The 27236-nt window shown below is 45.6% G+C and overlaps 1 protein-coding gene across 2 annotated transcripts in view; it reads left to right on the top strand.

Moving 5' to 3' along the window:
* map4k4 (mitogen-activated protein kinase kinase kinase kinase 4) overlaps positions 1-27236 on the top strand; it is a 142042-nt gene that overhangs the window by 107296 nt on the left and 7510 nt on the right. For both annotated transcript variants that reach the window (XM_056232623.1, XM_056232624.1), the window contains exons 19-25: positions 10300-10405; positions 11214-11381; positions 16162-16305; positions 17143-17277; positions 17423-17523; positions 17921-18070; positions 18154-18313. In XM_056232623.1, the coding sequence (XP_056088598.1) occupies positions 10300-10405; positions 11214-11381; positions 16162-16305; positions 17143-17277; positions 17423-17523; positions 17921-18070; positions 18154-18313 (964 nt within the window). The remainder of the gene's footprint in view (positions 1-10299; positions 10406-11213; positions 11382-16161; positions 16306-17142; positions 17278-17422; positions 17524-17920; positions 18071-18153; positions 18314-27236) is intronic.

Below are 27236 nucleotides of genomic sequence, written 5' to 3' on the forward strand. Positions count from 1 at the left end.
CTCGCTCGTGTCCAGTAAAGCCGGCGTCAGTGACTCTTGACTAGCTCGTGTCCAGTGAAGCCGGCGTCAGTGACTCTTGACTCGCTCGTGTCCAGTAAAGCCGGCGTCAGTAACTCTTGACTCGCTCGTGTCCAGTGACTCTTGACTCGCTCGTGTCCAGTAAAGCCGGCGTCAGTGACTCTTGACTAGCTCGTGTCCAGTGAAGCCGGCGTCAGTGACTCTTGACTCGCTCGTGTCCAGTGAAGCCGGCGTCAGTGACTCTTGACTCGCTCGTGTTCAGTGACTCTTGACTGGCTCGTGTTCAGTGAAGCAGGCGTCAGTGACTCTTGACTCGCTCGTGTCCAGTGAAGCCGGCGTCAGTGACTCTTGACTCGCTCGTGTTCAGTGACTCTTGACTCGCTCGTGTCCAGTGAAGCCGGCGTCAGTGACTCTTGACTCGCTCGTGTTCAGTGAAGCCGGCGTCAGTGACTCTTGACTCGCTTGTGTCCAGTGAAGCCGGCGTCAGTGACTCTTGACTCGCTCGTGTTCAGTGAAGCCGGCGTCAGTGACTCTTGACTTGCTCGTGTCCAGTGAAGCCGGCGTCAGTGACTCTTGACTCGCTCGTGTTCAGTGAAGCGGGCATCAGTGACTCTTGACTTGCTCGTGTTCAGTGAAGCGGGCATCAGTGACTCTTGACTCGCTCGTGTTCAGTGAAGCGGGCGTCAGTGACTCTTGACTCGCTCCTGTTCAGTGAAGCCGGCGTCAGTGACTCTTGACTCGCTCGTGTCCAGTGAAGCCGGCGTCAGTGACTCTTGACTCGCTCCTGTTCAGTGAAGCGGGCATCAGTGACTCTTGACTTGCTCGTGTCCAGTGAAGCGGTCATCAGTGACTCTTGACTTACTCGTGTCCAGTGAAGCCGGCGTCAGTGACTCTTGACTCGCTCGTGTTCAGTGACTCTTGACTCGCTCGTGTTCAGTGAAGCCGGCGTCAGTGACTCTTGACTCGCTCGTGTCCAGTGAAGCCGGCGTCAGTGACTCTTGACTTGCTCGTGTCCAGTGAAGCGGGCGTCAGTGACTCTTGACTCGCTCGTGTCCAGTGAAGCCGGCGTCAGTGACTCTAGACTCGCTCGTGTCCAGTGAAGCCGGCGTCAGTGACTCTTGACTCGCTCGTGTTCAGTGAAGCCGGCGTCAGTGACTCTTGACTCGCTCGTGTTCAGTGAAGCGGGCGTCAGTGACTCTTGACTCGATCGTGTTCAGTGAAGCCGGCGTCAGTGACTCTTGACTCGCTCGTGTCCAGTGAAGCCGGCATCAGTGACTCTTGACTTGCTTGTGTCCAATGAACCCGGCGTCAGTGACTCTTGACTCGCTCGTGTCCAGTGAAGCCGGCGTCAGTGACTCTTGACTCGCTCGTGTCCAGTGAAGCGGGCGTCAGTGACTCTTGACTCGATCGTGTTCAGTGAAGCCGGCGTCAGTGACTCTTGACTCGCTCGTGTTCAGTGAAGCCGGCGTCAGTGACTCTTGACTCGCTCGTGTCCAGTGAATCTGGCGTCAGTGACTCTAGACTCGCTCGTGTCCAGTGAATCTGGCGTCAGTGACTCTTGACTTGCTCGTGTTCAGTGACTCTTGACTCGCTCGTGTTCAGTGAAGCGGGCGTCAGTGACTCTTGACTCGCTCGTGTCCAGTGAATCTGGCGTCAGTGACTCTTGACTTGCTCGTGTCCAGTGAATCTGGCGTCAGTGACTCTTGACTCGCTCGTGTCCAGTGAATCTGGCGTCAGTGACTCTTGACTCGCTCGTGTCCAGTGAATTTGGCGTCAGTGACTCTTGACTCGCTCGTGTCCAGTGAATCTGGCGTCAGTGACTCTTGACTCGCTCGTGTTCAGTGACTCTTGACTCGATCGTGTTCAGTGAAGCCGGCGTCAGTGACTCTTGACTCGCTCGTGTTCAGTGAAGCTGGCGTCAGTGACTCTTGACTCGATCGTGTTCAGTGAAGCCGGCGTCAGTGACTCTTGACTCGCTCGTGTCCAGTGAAGCCGGCGTCAGTGACTCTTGACTCGCTCGTGTCCAGTGAAGCCGGCGTCAGTGACTCTTGACTCGCTCGTGTCCAGTGAAGCCGGCGTCAGTGACTCTTGACTCGCTCGTGTCCAGTGACTCTTGACTCGCTCGTGTTCAGTAAAGCCGGCGTCAGTGACTCTTGACTTGCTCGTGTCCAGTGAAGCCGGCGTCAGTGACTCTTGACTCGCTCGTGTCCAGTGAAGCGGGCGTCAGTGACTCTTGACTCGCTCGTGTTCAGTGAAGCGGGCGTCAGTGACTCTTGACTCGCTCGTGTTCAGTGAAGCCGGCGTCAGTGACTCTTGACTCGCTCGTGTCCAGTGAAGCCGGCGTCAGTGACTCTTGACTCGCTCGTATTCAGTGACTCTTGACTCGCTCGTGTTCATAAAACATGTATGAAGTATGATTTATCATTACATAGCGTCAACACCTTTTAAGATCAGAAATTCTAAATGTGGAGATTGGAGAACTGCATGTTTTAGTTAGTTACAAGATGAAAGTTCAGGATGAAAACTTTTGTCTTAAAGGGATAGTTCACCCAAAAATTAGCCCATGATTTACTCACCTTCACGTCATCCTAGGTGTATATGACATTAGTCTTTCAGACAAATACAATCGGAGTTATATAAAAAAATGTCGTAGCTCTTCCAAGCTTTATAATGGGAGTGAATGGCTAAAGAAAATTTGAAGCCCAAAAAGTGCATCCATCCATGATAAAAAATACTCCACATGGCTCTGGGGAGTTAATAAAGGCCTTTTGAAGTGAAGCCATGGGTTTTTGTAAGACAAATACCCATATTTATACCTTTATAATCTAAAATAACTAGCTTCTGCCAGACGACCATACGCATACTACACAAGTCGACTTGCGCCACAAGAGTAACCCGTGACACATGTATGACGCAGGATGTAGGAGTATCGTAAGCTTAGACGCCTCTCTCGGTTTAACCAAAAAGTGCTGTGCAACAAACTGAAGCTCCTCTTCTATTATATAGAAATTCTCTGACATTTCTCTTCAAAATGGCTAATTCGCAAGCAGTGTTTTGTTTCGCTCTTTCCTCTGAGCTTCCACGGTCGTCATTTACGTTGTGCGTCAGGTCAGGGGTTAGTCTTCCACTGTAAATCGATGCGTATTGCCGTCTGGTTGAAGCTAGTGATTATAGTTTATAAAGTTTTGAATATGGGTATTTTCCTTACACAAACGCATGGCTTCGCTTCAGAAGGCCTGTATTAACCCACTGGAGCCATGTGGAGTATTTTTATCATGGATGGATGCACTTTTTTGGCCTTCACATTTTTTCCAGCCATTCACTCTCATTATAAAGCTTGGAGGAGACAGGACATTTTTTAACCCTCTGGGGTCGGCTATCGCGCCGGCACGACAAGCTCACTTTTTTCCTTATCAGTGCAAAAGAGACTCAAATTACACTGTTGATTTTGAAGTGTTGTACATCATTAGATCCTGTTAAGTGTCTATTTTTTTTGTGGATACTCACAATAAAAACAAAGTGTTCTGCTTTTTGTCAAATAAAGAAAAATAAACATGATGCAAATTTTGCCTTCTCTCTGTCAGTGAAGTTCATTCTGAAACGCGTCCGAAAATTGTAAACTGTAACTCAGTGAATACTTGTCACACAGGCACGAAAGATTTTTCGTTATGAAGCTGAAATTCTCTTCTTTTAAATGAAGTAATTTATATAAAAAACAAATATTCTCAGTTTATGTAATCTGTATGAAAAGAGAGAGATGTCAGTCTTTTTCCTTTCAGCTAATTATTATATATAACACGTATTACGTGTTAATGTGACCACGCCCATTGAGAGCGCGCGCTATTCAAAGCAAATGTTGAGGCAAGCCATGAAAACGCCCACATCAGCTGGATAAAACATCCAGTTTAAGAAGAATCTTGTACTTTACCTCGTCTTGCTGCGCTGTGAGGAATAATACTATCGTAATAATCCTGGAAAAGTTACCTCAGAAGTGCTGGTAGTTTCATTTCGAGGAGCAACTGATTCAGCTGATGAAGTAAGTCATTTATTCTTAAGTGCTTTGTTCTAATCGCGTTATTGAATAGTGTCTGTAAACTCCACAAAGACTGTTTAAATATGAATTGCGTGTCTGTGTGTGAATGAATGAATGGCACAGACGCGCGCGCGATGTTGTTTACTACAGCTGTCCATCGCATCTGTGCGTTCATTAACTCTCGCTCCTACATTAGTAAACGTTATTTTTACATGAACACATCCAAACTATATTGCTATAGCCTACTGAGATTTGTTCTAATCGCGATATAGAATAGTGTCTGTAATGACAACATTTCGTTGACTAGTTTTGGATAGATTATAAAGTTTTTACTCTAAAATAGACATCAAATAAGCTTTTGTTAGTCAGTTTCTGCTCATATGTTAAATATATAGTATGTTTTGTCAAAAATAAACTAATCAACTGTTATAGTGTTTGTTCCAATGCAAGCTAGGCTATATCAAAATAATGAATCCTTAACCCTTAGGGGGCCAGGGTGTTTTTGGGGCCCTTGGGATGTTTTGACAAGCACTAACATTTGTGCTTTTTTTCAGTTATTTATAAACATGTTAATGGAAAAGGTGTAAATTCACTCTATATAGCACAAACGGGGCTACCATAATATATGAGCAACATGTATGTACATATTTGTATTTTTAAGAGAATAATGTTTATGCATGGTTATTGAAAAAAATAAAAATGAAAGTTGCTGAAATAAGGCCACAAAACACATACTAAATGTGTGTCCACAAGACTTTTGACTAATGGATGTTGTCGCTTCGAGTTCTGGCTTCAAAATGATGTGAAAATCATCCTGCCTTATTGTTCACATAAAGCAAAACATGAATTCATACTTTGTATGACAGTTTTTTGGTCAGAAGAGGTTTATGCGAGGGGGTGGTAATGGCCTATCAATATTAATGAGCTTCAGACCAGGGGTGTGACAGACACTCTCCCAATGGCTAATGGCCCATCAAGTGAGGCAGCCTGAACAAATAATGAGAGGAGATTCAAATGTTTTTCGATCTGTTTTATTGTAATTCCTCTATATGGAGAAACTAAATGTTCTAAATTTGCTCTAAGCAAATCAAATGTGAGTAAAATAAATAAATAATCAGTCGGCTATAAACAAAGCAGTTGTGAAGTCATACAGGCTCATATTATATTAACACTAAGTATAAACAAAATTGAACTAACATCTGTAAAATTGTAGGTAAATATGTACTTTCTTTCTGATTTCTGACTGTGTTGCTAAGCGCACTCCGAGTTGCAGGCGGAGGTAGTGATGAAACTACATTCCTTTTTTTTTTTAAGTTGAGGAATATTATTACATAAATATAACCATAGCAGCATTAGTCTATAATGAATAACTGATGTAAATAATTTTAGGCGAGTGCAATAAATATGCGTGTCAATGGGCCATTGCCGGAGAGGCACACCGCAAACAAAACACATTTGCGCAAGTCATTAACTGGGAGCATTAATTTGCGAGCATGCATCGTCAATGATAATAATGAGGCAGCATTTAAACTAGTCAAAATATAATCTAAACATCTAGTAGGCCTATTTTCTAAAATAACTTCTACATTCTAGCTTTCATACACAATGATCTAAACATATCATTTACACATACAAATTTCCTAACTGGGGTTTACAGTGCGTAGCATTTGCACTAAAAACAAAAACAAAAAAACATTTTTCTCTTTAACACGAGATATTAAATTCATGGTATAGATATGCACTTTCATTAGATCGTGTTGAATATATCAAATGTCAATACTCTGGATGGCAAGTGGAAAATAGTCCACCCAGTATAATATGTAGTACATGTTTATATTTCATTTCATTTCATTTCATTTCATTTCATTTATTTGTTTATTTTACAGGGACAGTGCTCATTAATTAACAGTAAAATAACTGTAAATGAGCCAGAGTTAGCTCAACAGGCTAATTTTCATCTGTTGTCCCTGGCCAGTTATTATGAAGGCAACCTAAAATCGAGATATAAAAACAAAAAATGACTTTTTACAGTCCACAAATAGTAACAGCATAGAAAAGTAATTATAAGACAGATACAACACACAACAATAAATAACAAGCAACATCAACACACAACATAGGCTAAAAAATGAGAGAGAACCAAATTTGACACAAGACAATCTGCTAGCAAGCAACAATTCTCAGTAGGCAGTCAGTAGTCTAATGTGCACATATCTGATTATCAATTAGCCAGTTCTTAAGCTGACCAGCAAAAGAGCGATAAGTCTTTGTTTCTCTTATCAGACTTGGCAATAGATTCCACTGTTTAGTTGCAGTTACAGAGAATGCTGACTGACTAAAAGCACTTTTTCGAGTGGGAATGATACAGTCCCCTCTTGTGATACCTCTGGTGACATGAGTGCCTGCTCTCTGCATAACAAATCTCTTCAGTGGAGGTGGAGCCGTGCTATGCAATATCTTGTACACTAGACAAAGGTTACTGTAAATGATCAAGTTATCCCAACTCAGCAGTCTATGGGTATTTAAAATTTGACAGGTGTGAAATCTATTAGGTTTCTGAACTAAAACTTTAAGAGTACGTTTATAAAGACTTTCCAGAGACTTCATTGTAGACTTATTAGCTTGTGCCCAGCTTGTCAAACAGTATGTAAAATGCGGGATAATCATGGCATTCATATATATCATAGCAGTTTCAAAGTTGAATGATTCCCTAACAAATCTAAAATTACTTAAGTTAAATCTAACTCGTTTGCACATACTTTTTACATGAGTTCTAAAACAGAGATTCGAATCAATCCAAACACCCAGATACTTGTATTCAGTCACAACTTGCAAATTTTGACCTGATATCATTATGTCAGGGTCTGGAACGCTACATGGTCGTTTTGAAAAGAACATGCTAACTGTTTTACCAACATTTAACGTTAGACATGATCTGTCAAGCCATGTTGTGATATAGTTCATTGCACTGGTTAGTTTTAAAGCAGCTTCCTGTTTTGTGCTGCTATGTACATAAATAACAGCATCATCAGCATATAATAGGATTTCTATATCGGGACAAACTAAAGGCAAATCATTAACATAAAGACTGAACAGCAATGGCCCAAGTATAGATTCTTGCGGAACACCAGTATTATTTGTATAAGCAGTGGATTTATGGTTTTGAACCTTTACATAATTTGTTCTTCCCTTTAAATATGAATCAATCCACTTAATGGTATCATTGAAAAAATTAAAAGAAGCTAATTTGTTAACAAGTATACCATGATTCACAGTGTCGAACAGTATTGAATAGCTTGTCAACTAATGGAAGTAAGACTAAATACTTACTCATACGAAATTCTATCCACGGCTCGATCAAACGGTCGTCATCAGAGTCGCGCTCTTCTTCTGATGAAAATGTGGATTTTTCGTCGCTAGTATCCAGGACGAGCTGAAGAGCTTCTACACCGGTGTATCGTGCCATCTTCCCAACGCGCAGGTGAACTGAATGATGAAACTTGAAGCCTTTAATGCATTTGCTTGGGGGCGTTTACCTGTTTTCCATTGATGGCTTAACACATTATCTTGTGAATAGCCCGCTCCGGGAGTAGGCGTGAACGAATTAAAGTGAATGAGCTCGTAATGAGCTTGACTGGAATCGCTCTATTTTCATACAGATTACAGAAGCTGAGAATATTTCTTTTTATATAAATGACTTCATTTAAAAGATGCGATCTCTAGCTTTATGCCCGTGGGTATGTTTGCCTGTTTGACAGAATTTTCGTGGAGTTACAGTTCATTTCCGAATGCGTTTCAAATTGGAGTTTTCGCTGACAGAGAGAGTGAAGAACTCGCATCATGTTCATTTTTCATTATTTGGCAAAAAGCAAAACACTTTATTTTTACTGTGAGTATACAGAAAAAAAATAGAAACTGAACAGGATCGATTGATGTATAACACGAACATGAAAGATCAAAATTAACAGAGCAGTTTGAGTTTATTTTGCATTGCTAAAAAAAAAACGAGCAAAACGTGCGGGCGCGTTTCTGGTCCCCAGAGGGTTAACTTTGAAATATGTATGATAAAATGTATTGGCCTACTTTAAAAAAATAATACTTTATAAGAGATTTATGGAAAAAGACAATTTTCTTTTCAAGATGTTTCCAACTCTAACTTTGAACCAATTCTATAGAATGGCCCATATAACCTATTTGAACAGGATTTGTTTCCAGGTATTACTAAAAATGTGCTTTTGACTTTCATTTATATTTTGATTATATATATATACATATATGTGTGTGTGTGTATATATGTATATAAACTCACCGGCCACTTTATTAGGTACCCCATGCTAGTAACGGGTTGGACCCCCTTTTGCCTTCAGAACTGCCTCAATTCTTCGTGGCATAGATTCAACAAGGTGCTGGAAGCATTCCTCAGGGAGTTTGGTCCATATTGACATGATGGCATCACACAGTTGCTGCAGATTTGTCGGCTGCACATCCATGATGCGAATCTCCCGTTCCACCACATCCCAAAGATGCTCTATTGGGTTGAGATCTGGTGACTGTGGAGGCCATTTTAGTACAGTGAACTCATTGTCATGTTCAAGAAACCAATTTGAAATGATTAGAGCTTTGTGACATGGTGGAAGTAGCCATCAGAGGATGGGTACATGGTGGCCATAAAGGGATGGACATGGTCAGAAACAATGCTCAGGTAGGCCGTGGCATTTAAACGATGCCCAATTGGCACTAAGGGGCCTAAAGTGTGCCAGGAAAACATCCCCCACACCATTACACCACCACCACCAGCCTGCACAGTGGTAACAAGGCATGATGGTTCCATGTTCTCATTCTGTTTACGCCAAATTCTGACTCTAACATCTGAATGTCTCAACAGAAATCGAGACTCATCAGACCAGGCAACATTTTTCCAGTCTTCAACTGTTCAATTTTGGTGAGCTCTTGCAAATTGTAGCCTCTTTTTCCTATTTGTAGTGGAGATGAGTGGTACCCGGTGGAGTCTTCTGCTGTTGTAGCCCATCCGCCTCAAGGTTGTGCGTGTTGTGGCTTCACAAATGCTTTGCTGCATACCTCGGTTGTAACGAGTGGTTATTTCAGTCACTGTTGCCCTTCTATCAGCTCGAACCAGTCTGGCCATTCTCCTCTGACCTCTGGCATCAACAAGGCATTTCCGCCCACAGAACTGCCGCTCACTGGATGTTTTTTCTTTTTCGGACCATTCTCTGTAAACCCTAGAGATGGTTGTGTGTGAAAATCCCAGTAGATTAGCAGTTTCTGAAATACTCAGACCAGCCCTTCTGGCACCAACAATCATGCCACGTTCAAAGTCACTCAAATCAACTTTCTTCCCCATACTGATGCTTGGTTTGAACTGCAGGAGATTGTCTTGACCATGTCTACATGCCTAAATGCACTGAGTTGCCGCCATGTGATTGGCTGCTTAGAAATTAAGTGTTAACGAGCAGTTGGACAGGTGTACCTAATAAAGTGGCCGGTGAGTGTATATTTCATATGACAATAAAATAAAATGAATAAAAGCAGTACTTTTGTGTGTCAGTGGTGATGAAGCATTGCTAATTTTATTAATGTATTTAATTACAAAACATCGTCATGGTTAAATCATTGTTGATAATTTTCTAATAAAGTTCAGCACTATTTGACATTTAATTGTGAGTTTTCTTTATATTATTGATTTTAAAAACTGGCCAATTGGATTCAGATTTTTGGCAAAGGTTTTGCACCAGTATTTCCCGATCTTTGGAAGACAGCGGTTTACGTGTCGTCAAGCCCTTAAAACACCATTTCTTGCAAACTGAACTGATCTGCACAGGCTGAACAAATCTATTTTTTCTGCTAAAACGACAAAATATGAGCTATGTGCGCTTGTGCGATGAGAAGAAACTCTTCTTCGCTGTTATCCATCAGAACGATTGCAGCAGGAAATCAGACGTCACGTAACTGAACCCCAGGAACCAAGAAAAGAGAAATGCTTTTGCCAGAGGTGTTTCTCCTTCAGCTTGCATGCATACATTTCCTCCTTTGTTGTTCCTTCTTTCTTATTCTAAGAATTGCAGTGATCATTGTTTCCATCATTTTTTCCACCAACCACCATCAAGTCATTCATATTTTATCATTTGTGCGTTTAGTTCTAGTTGAGTGTTTTTTAACTTTCCTACATTTCCTGAAGTGTACTGTAATTTCCGGTGTTTTCTGATTGTTTGCTGCCGGTCGTCTCACAGACTCCCACTGTGCCGAAGCACAAGTCTTCCTCGTCGTTCACTCCCTTCATCGACCCGCGCCTCCTCCAGGTGTCTCCGTCCACCGGCAGCGCGCTCAATAACGCTGGTGAGTGTGTGAGAGCCGACGGGGCGCTTCTACTGCTCTGGGAGAACACTAGGGATGAGTTACAAAAGATCAACATTATGCCTCAGATGCAGAGAATTATTATGACATTTTAATAATCAGTGTCAATCGTTTGACCTTTCTGACAGATCTTGGAAAGTGCTGGAATAAAAAACATATTAAAAGAAAAGAATGCTTAAAGAAATTGAGCCTCTTTTTTTGGACAAAGGAAGAAATGATTTGGGGACGATTCAACACTTTTCCCCTTAAATTCTTATTTCCAGAAAGCAAAAAAAAAAAAAAAAATCTCATTCTCAATTCTGTTGACCTTTTTTTCTGTTCAAAGTATTTATACAGAAGACTAGTATTTGTTGTACTGTATTTAATTTATTGACTTAATTTATTGTCAATAATGGGAAATATAAGTGAAAAAATGTAAGTGCATTACAGTAATCAGAATTTGGGGGTAAATCTTACCTAATTGTCATGAAAATAATGTCAGAATAACTTGATGCAACAAATATTCTCTTAAATGTTGCTGTGTTTTGTTTTTCCTGTGAGAAATATATATTTATCCATATACATACAGTACACTCACATAAAGCAATATATACTATAGAGCGAATCTCAACTGCTTGATCACTTGTATCGCTGCAAAATGTAGCTATATTATCATCCAGCTCTAATCTGATAAATACGATGTTTATATATTATAAACATTAAGACCATGGTTTTCTGTAAAGCTGTGTGTGTGAAAGTGCTACCCAGATAAATGTGAGTTGATTTGCCCAAACATTGTGATGTTCCTCAGGTTACAGTAATGATGCTCGACTGCAGGAGGCTCTGCGTCAGGACGCGTCCCGTAAGGGTTCGGTGGTCAACGTCAATCCTGTCAACACTCGGCCACAGAACGACACGCCAGAGATACGCAAATACAAGAAGAGGTTCAACTCTGAGATCTTGTGCGCTGCTCTGTGGGGTGAGTCCCGCTCTAACCCAGTCCAACACCAGTCCAACACCAGTCCAACACCACTCCAACACCAGTCCAACACCACTCCAACACCAGTCCAACACCAGTCCAACACCACTCCAACACCACTCCAACACCAGTCCAACACCACTCCAACACCAGTCCAACACCAGTCCAACACCACTCCAACAATACTCCAACACCACTCCAACACCACTCCAACACCAGTCCAACACCAGTCCAACACCAGTCCAACACCACTCCAACACCAGTCCAACACCAGTCCAACACCACTCCAACACCAGTCCAACACCAGTCCAACACCACTCCAACACCAGTCCAACACCACTCCAACACCAGTCCAACACCAGTCCAACACCACTCCAACACCAGTCCAACACCAGTCCAACACCACTCCAACACCAGTCCAACACCACTCCAACACCACTCCAACACCACTCCAACACCAGTCCAACACCAGTCCAACAACACTCCAACACCAGTCCAACACCAGTCCAACACCAGTCCAACACCAGTCCAACACCAGTCCAACACCACTCCAACACCACTCCAACACCAGTCCAACACCAGTCCAACACCAGTCCAACACCACTCCAACACCACTCCAACACCACTCCAACACCAGTCCAACACCACTCCAACACCAGTCCAACACCAGTCCAACACCACTCCAACACCACTCCAACACCAGTCCAACACCAGTCCAACACCACTCCAACACCACTCCAACACCAGTCCAACAACACCAGTCCAACAACACCACTCCAACACCAGTCCAACACCAGTCCAACACCAGTCCAACACCAGTCCAACACCAGTCCAACACCACTCCAACACCACTCCAACACCACTCCAACACCACTCCAACACCAGTCCAACACCAGTCCAACACCAGTCCAACACCACTCTAACACCAGTCCAACACCAGTCCAACACCAGTCCAACACCAGTCCAACACCAGTCCAACAACACCAGTCCAACAACACCAGTCCAACAACACCAGTCCAACAACACCAGTCCAACACCACTCCAACACCAGTCCAACACCAGTCCAACACCACTCCAACACCACTCCAACACCACTCCAACACCAGTCCAACACCAGTCCAACACCAGTCCAACACCACTCCAACACCAGTCCAACACCAGTCCAACACCACCAGTCCAACACCACCAGTCCAACACCAGTCCAACACCAGTCCAACACCAGTCCAACACCATTCCATCACCAGTCCAACACCAGTCCAACAACACTCCAACACCACTCCAACACCAGTCCAACACCAGTCCAACACCAGTCCAACACCAGTCCAACACCAGTCCAAAACCAGTCCAACACCAGTCCAACACCAGTCCAACACCAGTCCAACACCAGTCCAAAACCACTCCAACACCAGTCCAACACCAGTCCAACACCAGTCCAACACCACTCCAACACCAGTCCAACACCAGTCCAACACCAGTCCAACAATAGTCCAACACCAGTCCAACACCAGTCCAACAATACTCCAACACCACTCCAACACCATTCCAAAACCACTCCAACACCAGTCCAACACCAGTCCAACACCCCTCCAACACCAGTCCAACAATAGTCAAACACCAGTCCAACACCAGTCCAACACCAGTCCAACAATACTCCAACACCACTCCAACACCATTTCAACACCAGTCCAACACCGCTCCAACAACACTCCAACACCAGTCCAACAACACTCCAACACCAGTCCAACAACACTCCAACACCAGTCCAACAACACCAGTCCAACACCAGTCCAACAATAGTCCAACACCAGTCCAACAATAGTCCAACACCAGTCCAACACCACTCCAACACCAGTCCAACAACACCAGTCCAACACCACTCCAACACCAGTCCAACAACACTCTAACACCAGTCCAACAACACTCCAACACCAGTCCAACACCAGTCCAACAACACCAGTCCAACACCAGTCCAACAATAGTCCAACACCAGTCCAACAATAGTCCAACACCAGTCCAACACCACTCCAACACCAGTCCAACAACACCAGTCCAACACCACTCCAACACCAGTCCAACAACACTCTAACACCAGTCCAACAACACTCCAACACCAGTCCAACACCAGTCCAACAACACTCCAACACCAGTCCAACAACACTCTAACACCAGTCCAACAATAGTCCAACACCAGTCCAACACCAGTCCAACAATACTCCAACACCACTTCAACACCATTCCAAAACCAGTCCAACACCAGTCCAACACCACTCCAACACCAGTCCAACAATAGTCCAACACCAGTCCAACACCAGTCCAACACCAGTCCAACAATACTCCAACACCACTCCAACAATACTCCAACACCAGTCCAACACCACTCCAACACCAGTCCAACACCAGTCCAACAACACTCCAACACCAGTCCAACAGCACTCTAACACCAGTCCAACAATAGTCCAACACCAGTCCAACACCAGTCCAACAACACTCCAACACCAGTCCAACAACACTCCAACACCAGTCCAACAACACTCTAACACCAGTCCAACAATAGTCCAACACCAGTCCAACACCAGTCCAACAATACTCCAACACCACTTCAACACCATTCCAAAACCAGTCCAACACCAGTCCAACACCAGTCCAACACCAGTCCAACAATAGTCCAACACCAGTCCAACACCAGTCCAACAATACTCCAACACCACTCCAACAATACTCCAACACCACTCCAACACCGCTCCAACAACACTCCAACACCAGTCCAACAACACTCCAACACCAGTCCAACAACACTCCAACACCAGTCCAACAACACCAGTCCAACACCACTCCAACACCACTCCAACACCAGTCCAACAATAGTCCAACACCAGTCCAACACCACTCCAACACCAGTCCAACAACACTCCAACACCAGTCCAACAACACCAGTGAAACACCACTCCAACACCAGTCCAACAACACTCTAACACCAGTCCAACAACACTCCAACACCAGTCCAACACCAGTCCAACAACACTCCAACACCAGTCCAACAACACCAGTCCAACAATAGTCCAACACCAGTCCAACAACACCAGTCCAACACCAGTCCAACACCAGTCCAACACCAGTCCAACACCAGTCCAACAATAGTCCAACACCAGTCCAACAACACTCCAACACCAGTCCAACACCAGTCCAACAATAGTCCAACACCAGTCCAACAACACCAGTCCAACAATAGTCCAACACCAGTCCAACAACACCAGTCCAACACCAGTCCAACAACAGTCCAACACCAGTCCAACACCAGTCCAACACCAGTCCAACACCAGTCCAACACCAGTCCAACACCAGTCCAACACCAGTCCAACACCAGTCCAACACCAGTCCAACACCACTCCAACACCAGTCCAACACCAGTCCAACACCACTCCAACACCAACTCCAACACCAGTCCAACACCAGTCCAACACCAGTCCAACAACACTCCAACACCAGTCCAACAACACTCTAACACCAGTCCAACAACACTCCAACACCAGTCCAACACCAGTCCAACACCACTCCAACACCAGTCCAACACCAGTCCAACACCAGTCCAACACCACTCCAACACCATTCCATCACCAGTCCAACACCACTCCAACACCAGTCCAACACCAGTCCAACACCAGTCCAACACCACTCCAACACCAGTCCAACACCAGTCCAACACCAGTCCAACACCACTCCAACACCAGTCCAACAACACCAGTCCAACACCACTCCAACACCACTCCAACACCATTCCATCACCAGTCCAACACCACTCCAACACCAGTCCAACACCAGTCCAACACCAGTCCAACAACACTCCAACACCACTCCAACACCACTCCAACACCAGTCCAACAATAGTCCAACACCAGTCCAACACCACTCCAACACCAGTCCAACACCACTCCAACACCAGTCCAACACCAGTCCAACACCACTCCAACACCAGTCCAACACCAGTCCAACACCAGTCCAACACCAGTCCAACACCACTCCAACACCAGTCCAACACCAGTCCAACACCACTCCAACACCAGTCCAACACCAGTCCAACACCAGTCCAACACCACTCCAACACCAGTCCAACACCACTCCAACACCAGTCCAACACCAGTCTAACAAGCTCAATCAAAGTGTCTGTTGTCTCGATATGCCAGTGCACATTGATGCATTTATTTCTAACACATGCCAAACATTATTTGGATTAGTTGTACATCGATTACGTCACAAGTAATTTAATTGAAGCCTAAAGACGTGTGCACACCGGGAAGATTATCGCGTGTGCTTTTCGCCGACGTTTAACACCTCGGGACTAAACAAAGGGTGCCAATGTGAGTATGCACACCGACGCGCAAAATGTCAGACGTAAAAGCGTCATTTTTAAAAAACGCCTCATGTTCGTTTTTGTTTTGTTTGACACGCCGCGTTAACTGGCCGACCAATGAGATTGGCGCTTTTGTTTACTTTTGTAAAATTGACCCCTTTTACTTTCTTAATTTACATTCCTGGTCTTCTTGTGTATGACTGATCAGTGCATGTAAAACCAACGTTTGACCGTTTATCAAAATAACCTCTTCTGCCTCTGAAGCAACTCGTTTCCATGAATATTTGGTATCAGAAAAGGGTCACATTACAGAAGAGGAACTGGCTTTAAACAGTTTCATGCTGACTCGACACTGGAGTTCACTGGAGAGATGTTAGATAAGTGTTTAAGAGAGTGAGTTAAAGCATTTTCCTCTGTTTCTCTCTCCCTCAGGTGTTAATCTGTTAGTCGGGACAGAGAGCGGACTCATGCTACTGGATCGCAGTGGTCAAGGGAAAGTCTACCCGCTTATTAGTCGTAGACGCTTTCAACAAATGGATGTTTTGGAGGGACTTAATGTACTAGTGACAATATCAGGTACCGATGCCTCGTGCAGGATCTCTGGGTATTGATCTGTATGTAGGAGGATGTTTCCGTGTGTTCGTGTGACGGCACGCGTGCTTTCAATGTTACATAACATCCTCTCTTGTGATTCGGTTCTCTTGCATACCCTCATAAACAATGTAGTTCCCCTATTTTCCTCTTTTTCTGTCTGTCTTTGTGGTAAAGTCTCAGACATGACAAAACTGTGCAAACCTAGTTTTAAAATTGTAGTGACACATGCTGTACTTTATCATGTTCAGACATGTTGAAATATTCCATGACACACAGGAAGTCCTGTACTTTACGTTGAAGTTGCTTAGTTATTTAGACTGGCTGCAGTTCTTTATAAATGTAAAAGGTGCATAGAACTAATTTGTTATACGGCTAATTCTTCGGAAATGTTTGGTCTTTTTTCCATTTTATTTGAAAAGGTTTCAGCTCAGCTCATGAAATCCTCTAAACCTAAAGCTTTAGTTTATTTAAACCCTGGTTGAAGATCAGTGCAAAATCATGATTTCCTGACAGTATTCTTTGATTCTGTCTTTAGTCTTATGGGAAAATCATCATTTTTATACAGAGAAAATCATGCTAATGCATATATAAAAAAATTTTTCTTAAACAAATGTTTTATTATAAGTCTGCATTATAAACAGAGTTAAATCTGTCAAATAATGTGACTAAGTTCAGTAAGTGTTGGTTGAGGAGATTCCCCCTTTCCACATGTAAAGCGCTTTGAGTACCTAGAATAGCGCTATATAAAAGTAATGAATTATTATTATAAGTCATGGGCACAGACAAAGCGCACGGGTTGATTCCAGCTTCCAATCCTAGGGAAGAAGAATAAACTGCGTGTGTACTATCTTTCGTGGCTGAGGAACAAGATCCTCCACAATGACCCTGAGGTGGAGAAGAAGCAGGGCTGGACCACCGTAGGAGACCTGGAGGGCTGTGTGCACTACAAAGTCGGTATGTGTTCCTACCCAAAACATTCCCTAAAACAACGTCCTGGTTTGTTATATCGACTCTGGTATTTTATTGAATTCTTGATCTGGCTATCCCTTTCATCGCTGCTCAGTATCGCACTGACGTCTGTTGTTTGTTTGGTCTGTAGTGAAGTACGAGAGGATCAAGTTCTTGGTTCTGGCCCTGAAGAATTCAGTAGAGGTGTATGCGTGGGCTCCCAAACCATACCATAAATTCATGGCTTTCAAGGTGACGAACCTAATATGTCCATGAGAACGAGTCAAGCATGATGTGCTGTTGTTAGCGGTTTGCTCGTCTCTTGGCGGCGAGGTGTATAAAGTTACACTATAACGATAACGGCACAGAGGAACGATGTTGTTGGAATCACTTTTCTTTTCCCCCATCTGATGAACGATAAAAACATTGACAGCCAATCAGAATCCATCCTGCTTTAAAGAGCTTGAGCATTTATGCGCAGTGCGCTTATAATAAGCGATATTGTGCGTTAGTGTGGATGCTAATAAAGTTATTATAGTTATAGTGAAAATTAGCCTTATTATAAATATGCTGATATTTATGGTAAAATTGAAAAAGAAGACGTCTTGAAGAATCTCACAATAAAAACATTTCTCTCTTTCTGTGGTAGTCTTTTGGTGATCTGGTGCACAAGCCACTGCTAGTTGACCTCACAGTTGAAGAAGGCCAAAGGTTAAAGGTCATCTATGGGTCCTGCTCTGGGTTTCATGCCGTGGATGTCGACTCAGGAGCCGTCTATGACATTTATCTGCCCACTCACGTATGTATTGATAGTGACAAGCATTCGATTTTTCCAGCAGTGTTTCCCAGCCTTCATCTTCCTCTCTCTTTGTTTTGTTGTAGATTCAGATGAATATTCAGTCGCACGCCATCATCATCCTGCCGAACACGGATGGCATTGAGCTGCTGGTGTGTTATGAAGACGAGGGTGTGTATGTCAACACCTACGGCCGCATCACTAAAGACGTGGTGCTCCAGTGGGGCGAGATGCCCACATCTGTTGGTACGTTAATCACGCCTACAATGCTATTCACTCATTACTCTATCGTTACAATATTTCTAATTTTAGAAGACCAAGTACTATTTTGTTAGTAAATATCTGTCAGTATGTTTGCATGTAATAGTCAAGCCGCTGTGGTTTTTGTATAGTTGAGTTACACTGTCCAAGTGTACATGACACAATGCATATTGGGATATGTGAAGCATTAAATGCATGTGTTGTGCACATGCTCTGACAGAGGCATTACACGACGAAGCCAATTGTTGCCTGATTTATGCAAATGAAAGGAGCAGCAACTTTTGAGAGCGACTGCCAATGGGAACAAAGTCAGAGGAATTGCATGTGGTTCATATCCTGTCATATATTGCAATGTCATCAAGACGGAGAAGTTAGTTGCCGAATTAAGCTTTTTATGTTAAATAAAGGCTACTCGCCTCAAACAAACTGTTTGTCGGGGGAAATGGCTCGGTGCTTGTTTTCTCTTTTTTAATCAGCGTTCTCTCCAGCCTACAGTACCGTTGGACATGGACTTTATCCAACTGCACAACTCTGCAGGCTGGTACATTTGCTTCTCTTTTATATCATACATTTATGCTCTGATTGCGTTTATATATAGTCTTTCCCCTCCAGAATGTTTATTTTTAGCTGAAAGAAAACTGTAACAAAGAGTAAGAAAACCTAACAATACAGAGAGTTTCAAAGCAGCTTTAAAGCGATAAATGGGGAAATAATGATTCAGTGATGGAAACAGTTAAATTTTTCTGTAAAGCAACTCTAAAAAGAAAATAGTGTCATTGTTAAGGTCAGTTCAATGTTGATTTAGTTTCGTTTAATAACTGTGTAAAGATCATCAAATATGAAACGTTCAATTCAGTTATATAGCCGATCCAGAGATAACAGTGATGTCATCATCAGCTCAGTTCAGTTCCCATACAGCAGCGTCAGGACAGTCAGATTAATAATAATTATAATAATTTGTTACATTTATATAGCGCTTTTCTGGGTACTCAAAGCGCTTTACATGGAAGGGGGAATCTCCTCAACCACCACCAGTGTGCAGCTCCACCTGGATGATGCGACGGCAGTCATATTGCGCCAGAACGGCCACCACACACCAGCTTACTGGTGGAGAGGAGACAGTGATGAAGCCAATCAGTATATGGTGATGATTAGGAGGCCATGATGGACAGAGGCCAAGGGGCAAATTTGGCCAGGATGCCGGGGTTACACCCCTACTCTTTATTGAAGGGATCTTTAATGACCACAGAGAGTCAGGACCTCGGTTTAACGTCTCATCTGAAGGACGGTGCTCTTTGACAGTATAGTGTCCCCGTCACTACACTGGGGCGTTAGGACCCACACAGACCACAGTGACGAACACAAACTCCATCAGTGACAGAATGGAATTCTTCTCTGGCCAACGAACAAACACTGTGTCATTATGATACAGGCTCCATCAAGTCAGATTGTATATTAGTATCATACAGCATATTTTATCCAGTTCCTCCTGCTTGAATATTGTGATGCATCACGCTGGCATACGGAGGAGTTGAAGCTGGCCATATATTCTGTTCTGTGTAGGACTCGTCTGTGCCGATGGCTGTCATGTCTTCACAGGGGATCTGTCTCTAGGGCTCGTCTAGAGTTCATGGTATTCACTGACATTCAGGGCTGCGTTGTGGTCGTGTCTAGGCGCAGGTCCTCCATCTGATCTGGATACGGCCCGGATCTGGCTGACTACATCATGCGTTGTGGTCGTGTCTAGGCGCAGGTCCTCCATCTGATCTGGATACGGCCTGGATCTGGCTGACTACATCATGCGTTGTGGTCGTGTCTAGGCCTAGGTCCTCCATCTGATCTGGATACGGCCCGGATCCGGCTGACTACATCATGTGTTGTGGTCGTGTCTAGGCGCAGGTCCTCCATCTGATCTGGATACGGCCCGGATCCGGCTGACTACATCATGTGTTGTGGTTGTGTCTAGGCACAGGTCCTCCATCTGATCTGGATACGGCCCGGATCCGGCTGACTACATCATGCGTTGTGGTCGTGTCTAGGCGCAGGTCCTCCATCTGGTCTGGATACGGCCCGGATCCGGCTGACTACATCATGCGTTGTGGTCGTGTCTAGGCGCAGGTCCACCATCTGGTCTGGATACGGCCCGGATCCGGCTGACTACATCATGCGTTGTGGTCGTGTCTAGGCGCAGGTCCTCCATCTGGTCTGGATACGGCCCGGATCCGGCTGACTACATCATGCGTTGTGGTCGTGTCTAGGCGCAGGTCCTCCATCTGATCTGGATACGGCCCGGATCCGGCTGACTACATCATTTGTTGTGGTCGTGTCTAGGCGCAGGTCCTCCATCTGGTCTGGATACGGCCCGGATCCGGGTGACTACATCATTTGTTGTGGTCGTGTCTAGGCGCAGGTCCACCATCTGGTCTGGATACGGCCCGGATCCGGCTGACTACATCATTTGTTGTGGTCGTGTCTAGGCCTAGGTCCTCCATCTGATCTGGATACGGCCCGGATCCGGCTGACTACATCATGCGTTGTGGTCGTGTCTAGGCGCAGGTCCTCCATCTGATCTGGATACGGCCCAGATCCGGCTGACTACATCATGTGTTGTGGTTGTGTCTAGGCACAGGTCCTCCATCTGATCTGGATACGGCCCGGATCTGGCTGACTACATCATGCGTTGTGGTCGTGTCTAGGCCTAGGTCCTCCATCTGATCTGGATACGGCCCGGATCCGGCTGACTACATCATGCGTTGTGGTCGTGTCTAGGCGCAGGTCCTCCATCTGATCTGGATACGGCCCAGATCCGGCTGACTACATCATGTGTTGTGGTTGTGTCTAGGCACAGGTCCTCCATCTGATCTGGATACGGCCCGGATCCAGCTGACTACATCATGCGTTGTGGTCGTGTCTAGGCGCAGGTCCTCCATCTGATCTGGATACGGCCCGGATCCGGCTGACTACATCATGCGTTGTGGTCGTGTCTAGGCGCAGGTCCTCCATCTGGTCTGGATACGGCCCGGATCCGGCTGACTACATCATGCGTTGTGGTCGTGTCTAGGCGCAGGTCCTCCATCTGATCTGGATACGGCCCGGATCCGGATGACTACATCATGTGTTGTGGTCGTGTCTAGTCGCAGGTCCACCATCTGATCTGGATACGGCCCGGATCCGGATGACTACATCATGTGTTGTGGTCGTGTCTAGGAGCAGGTCCTCCATCTGGTCTGGATACGGCCCGGATCCGGATGACTACATCATTTGTTGTGATAGTGTCTAGGCGCAGGTCCACCATCTGATCTGGATACGGCCCGGATCCGGCTGACTACATCATGTGTTGTGGTCGTGTCTAGGAGCAGGTCCTCCATCTGGTCTGGATACGGCCCGGATCCGGCTGACTACATCATGTGTTGTGGTCGTGTCTAGGCGCAGGTCCTCCATCTGATCTGGATACGGCCCGGATCCGACTGACTACATCATGTGTTGTGGTCGTGTCTAGGCGCAGGTCCACCATCTGATCTGGATACGGCCCGGATCCGGCTGACTACATCATGTGTTGTGGTCGTGTCTAGGAGCAGGTCCTCCATCTGGTCTGGATACGGCCCGGATCCGGCTGACTACATCATGCGTTGTGGTCGTGTCTAGGCGCAGGTCCTCCATCTGGTCTGGATACGGCCCGGATCCGGATGACTACATCATGTGTTGTGGTCGTGTCTAGTCGCAGGTCCACCATCTGATCTGGATACGGCCCGGATCCGGATGACTACATCATGTGTTGTGGTCGTGTCTAGGAGCAGGTCCTCCATCTGGTCTGGATACGGCCCGGATCCGGATGACTACATCATTTGTTGTGGTCGTGTCTAGGCGCAGGTCCACCATCTGATCTGGATACGGCCCGGAACCGGCTGACTACATCATGTGTTGTGGTCGAGTCTTGGAGCAGGTCCTCCATCTGGTCTGGATACGGCCCGGATCCGGCTGACTACATCATGCGTTGTGGTCGTGTCTAGGCGCAGGTCCTCCATCTGATCTGGATACGGCCCGGATCCGACTGACTACATCATGTGTTGTGGTCGTGTCTAGGCGCAGGTCCACCATCTGATCTGGATACGGCCCGGATCCAGCTGACTACATCATGCGTTGTGGTCGTGTCTAGGCGCAGGTCCTCCATCTGATCTGGATACGGCCCGGATCCGGCTGACTACATCATGTGTTGCGGTCGTGTCTAGGCGCAGGTCCACCATCTGATCTGGATACGGCCCGGATCCGGCTGACTACATCATGTGTTGTGGTCGTGTCTAGGCGCAGGTCCACCATCTGATCTGGATACGGCCTGGATCTGGCTGACTACATCATGCGTTGTGGTCGTGTCTAGGCCTAGGTCCTCCATCTGATCTGGATACGGCCCGGATCCGGCTGACCACATCATGCGTTGTGGTCGTGTCTAGGCGCAGGTCCTCCATCTGATCTGGATACGGCCCGGATCCAGCTGACTACATCATGCGTTGTGGTCGTGTCTAGGCGCAGGTCCTCCATCTGATCTGGATACGGCCCGGATCCGGATGACTACATCATGTGTTGTGGTCGTGTCTAGGAGCAGGTCCTCCATCTGGTCTGGATACGGCCCGGATCCGGATGACTACATCATTTGTTGTGATCGTGTCTAGGCGCAGGTCCACCATCTGATCTGGATACGGCCCGGATCCGGCTGACTACATCATGTGTTGTGGTCGTGTCTAGGAGCAGGTCCTCCATCTGGTCTGGATACGGCCCGGATCCGGCTGACTACATCATGCGTTGTGGTCGTGTCTAGGCGCAGGTCCTCCATCTGATCTGGATACGGCCCGGATCCGACTGACTACATCATGTGTTGTGGTCGTGTCTAGGCGCAGGTCCACCATCTGATCTGGATACGGCCCGGATCCGGCTGACTACATCATGTGTTGCGGTCGTGTCTAGGAGCAGGTCCTCCATCTGGTCTGGATACGGCCCGGATCCGGCTGACTACATCATGCGTTGTGGTCGTGTCTAGCCGCAGGTCCTCCATCTGGTCTGGATACGGCCCGGATCCGGATGACTACATCATGTGTTGTGGTCGTGTCTAGTCGCAGGTCCACCATCTGATCTGGATACGGCCCGGATCCGGATGACTACATCATGTGTTGTGGTCGTGTCTAGGAGCAGGTCCTCCATCTGGTCTGGATACGGCCCGGATCTGGATGACTACATCATTTGTTGTGGTCGTGTCTAGGCGCAGGTCCACCATCTGATCTGGATACGGCCCGGATCCGGCTGACTACATCATGTGTTGTGGTCGTGTCTTGGAGCAGGTCCTCCATCTGGTCTGGATACGGCCCGGATCCGGCTGACTACATCATGCGTTGTAGTCGTGTCTAGGCGCAGGTCCTCCATCTGATCTGGATACGGCCCGGATCCGACTGACTACATCATGTGTTGTGGTCGTGTCTAGGCGCAGGTCCACCATCTGATCTGGATACGGCCCGGATCCGGCTGACTACATCATGTGTTGTGGTCGTGTCTAGGAGCAGGTCCTCCATCTGGTCTGGATACGGCCCGGATCCGGATGACTACATCATTTGTTGTGGTCGTGTCTAGGAGCAGGTCCTCCATCTGGTCTAGATACGGCCCGGATCCGGCTGACTACATCATTTGTTGTGGTCGTGTCTAGGAGCAGGTCCTCCATCTGGTCTGGATACGGCCCGGATCCGGATAACTTCATCATTTGTTGTGGTCGTGTCTAGGCGCAGGACCTCCATCTGATCTGGATACGGCCCGGATCCGGCTGACTACATCATGCGTTGTGGTCATGTCTAGGCGCAGGTCCTCCATCTGATCTGGATACGGCCCGGATCCGGCTGACTACATCATGTGTTGTGGTCGTGTCTAGGCGCAGGTCCACCATCTGATCTGGATACGGCCCGGATCCGGCTGACTACATCATGTGTTGTGGTCGTGTCTAGGCGCAGGTCCACCATCTGATCTGGATACGGCCGGGATCCGGCTGACTACATCATTTGTTGTGGTCGTGTCTAGGAGCAGGTCCTCCATCTGGTCTGGATACGGCCCGGATCCGGCTGACTACATCATGCGTTGGGGTTGTGTCTAGGCGCAGGTCCTCCATCTGATCTGAATACGGCCCGGATCCGGCTGACTACATCATGCGTTGGGGTCGTGTCTAGGCGCAGGTCCTCCATCTGATCTGGATACGGCCCGGATCCGGCTGACTACATCATGCGTTGTGGTCATGTCTAGGCGCAGGTCCTCCATCTGATCTGGATACGGCCCGGATCCGGCTGACTACATCATGCGTTGTGGTCGTGTCTAGGCCCAGGTCCTCCATCTGATCTGGATACGGCCCGGATCCGGCTGACTACATCATGCGTTGTTGTCCTGTCTAGGCGCAGGTCCTCCATCTGATTGGATACGGCCCGGATCCGGCTGAATACATCATGCGTTGTGGTCGTGTCTAGGCGCAGGTCCTCCATCTGATCTGGATACGGCCCGGATCCGGCTGACAACATCATGCGTTGTGGTCGTGTCTAGGCGCAGGTCCTCCATCTGATCTGGATACGGCCCGGATCCGGCTGACTACATCATGCGTTGTTGTCCTGTCTAACAGGCTACTGATGTCTGTGGTTGTGTCTGTGATCAGGCTAATGACGCCATTCGTTTTACAATGTAACAAGTACACCTGGTGTGATAGGAAGTGTTCCCCGCTCCGGTTGACCTAATTCATGCCGACTAATAATCCTTTAATGGATTTGAATGAAAGAAATTTTATAGTGTGTTATTTTTATGCCAGGTTAAAGAGATGTGTTTTTAGTCTAGATTTAAACTGAGTTTAAACCGAGTGTGTCCGCTTCCTGAACAATGCCAGGAGTTTGAACATTAAATAGGAAAAGGATCTACCACCCTCAGTCGATTTTAATATTTTAGGTAATAACAACTGTCCAGATTTTTGAGACTGCAACAAACATGAAGGGTTATAATGCGTTAAGAGCTCGCTCAAGTACTGGGGAGCTAAACCATTCAGGGCTTTATAAGTAATCAGCAGGGTTTTAAAATATATGCAGTTAATAGGGGCTTTCACACCGGGTAGTTCTAGGAACTCAGTTATAGGAACGAGCCACCAGGGTGGTTCCCTGAGAACTAATTCCTGGTTGCGTTCGCACTGCCAGTAGGAACTCTGAAGAGACGTAAGCCACGCTTGTTGTTGTGACTTTTATTTTGATGGCGCTGAGAAAACCAGAACCCAACGCACACATCGCTCACATTCTCCATTAATTTATGATCTGTTTAACAGTCCTGTCTAATACGTTATTAGATAGAACTGTTATACAAAGAAAGTAGACAGTTTATGAAAAGGTATTAGTGTATGCCGTGGGGTTGATGTCCAATGTCACTAGCTGAGCAGAAATACATTATCATGTTTTGCTTGGTCCAAAGTTGTGTTGTATATTCTTCTTGGTGTAAAGGTTGAGGGGTCGAGTGGTCAATCTATCACTGTATTCCATGCTTGTATAGTTAGTTTGTGGAGTTAATATATAGTCTATAATCTGTGTGTGTACACAGCCTTTTAAAAATGGCAGTAGCTCTTTCAGTAGATTGGTCCATATAGGGTCTAACATATACAGTACATGTTGTTTATTTCGATGATTCAACAAGTTTAGACAGTTCTTCTATAGCAAAAAAATAATGTTTTGAAATGGTTCCTTAGGCAGTCTACAATGCACTGTCTGATGCTATACATTAGTAGGTGGTTGCATGCTTATAATTCTTTCTCTGATAGTATCAATCTAACAAGTAAAGAAATTCATAAAGCTATTACTCCTGTGCTGTTTGGAAACGTCTGGGGTTGAAGCTTTATTTCTCGTTAATTTAGCCACTGTATCAAATAAATACCTAGGGTTGTGGGGGTTTTTCTTTCTAAGAGTCGCCGCAAATTAAGTAGATCTAGCAGTTTGTAATGCCTTTCTGTAGGCAGAAAAACTATCCTTCCATGCAATGCGAAATACCTCTAGTTTTACAGCCTTGACTAAATCATGTCACCTATTTATATAGCACGTTTTACAATAAAGATAGTTTCAAAGCAGCTTTACAGTGATAATAGGAAATTAATGCGACAAAGATTGTTTTGGCTTTACAGCAGCTCTAGAAGAAAGTCATTGTTCAGCTGAAGTAAGTTTTCGATTGATTCATTTTCGTTGTAAAAATCATTAGTAATTAACCAATGGGGTCACTTACACTACACCGTTTTCAACAAAAAAGAAAGAAAACTTTTAATGCATTTTGGCCATTGATTTACACAACGACATTTTGGTGGTCTGAGAACACAATACCGAAATTGTGGGTTTTTTTCACAATTTTGAAAACGATACCGTTGTCATCTCTGTGTAAACTTCAAAAACATGAATCTGTGAAAACGGTGACGGCGTGCACATGGATATTACGTGTTTAGTCTATAGGTATGCGCGTTTGAATATATATGCGCAGGCGTGTAGTCTTTCTTTAAAAAGTGACATCGCCAATTACTTTTCTGACCTGGATAATACAGCATTTTTAGTCTGTTAGGAAGATTGTTCCAAAGTTTTGGTGCTAAATAGGAAAAGGATCTACCGTCAGCAGACAATTTAGATATTCTAGGTATTATCAACTGGCCAGAATTTTGAGATCGCAATAGACGTGAAGGACTATAATGCGTTAAGAGCTCGCTCAAGCACTGCGGAGCTAAACCATGTAGTGCTTTGTAAGTACTCAGCGAGATTTAAAAATGTATAAAATGTTTAATTGTAGGGCTGGGACAGTAAATCGATGCATCGTGGTGGATCAAATTCTGAGATTTTCCGAATGCATCATGATGATGTCAATCGGGATTTATCACTTACAC

Source organism: Rhinichthys klamathensis, unplaced genomic scaffold (genome assembly GCF_029890125.1).
Source record: "Rhinichthys klamathensis goyatoka isolate OS25496 unplaced genomic scaffold, OSU_Roscu_1.1 h1tg000350l_1, whole genome shotgun sequence".
Classification (NCBI taxonomy): Eukaryota; Metazoa; Chordata; class Actinopteri; order Cypriniformes; family Leuciscidae; genus Rhinichthys; species Rhinichthys klamathensis.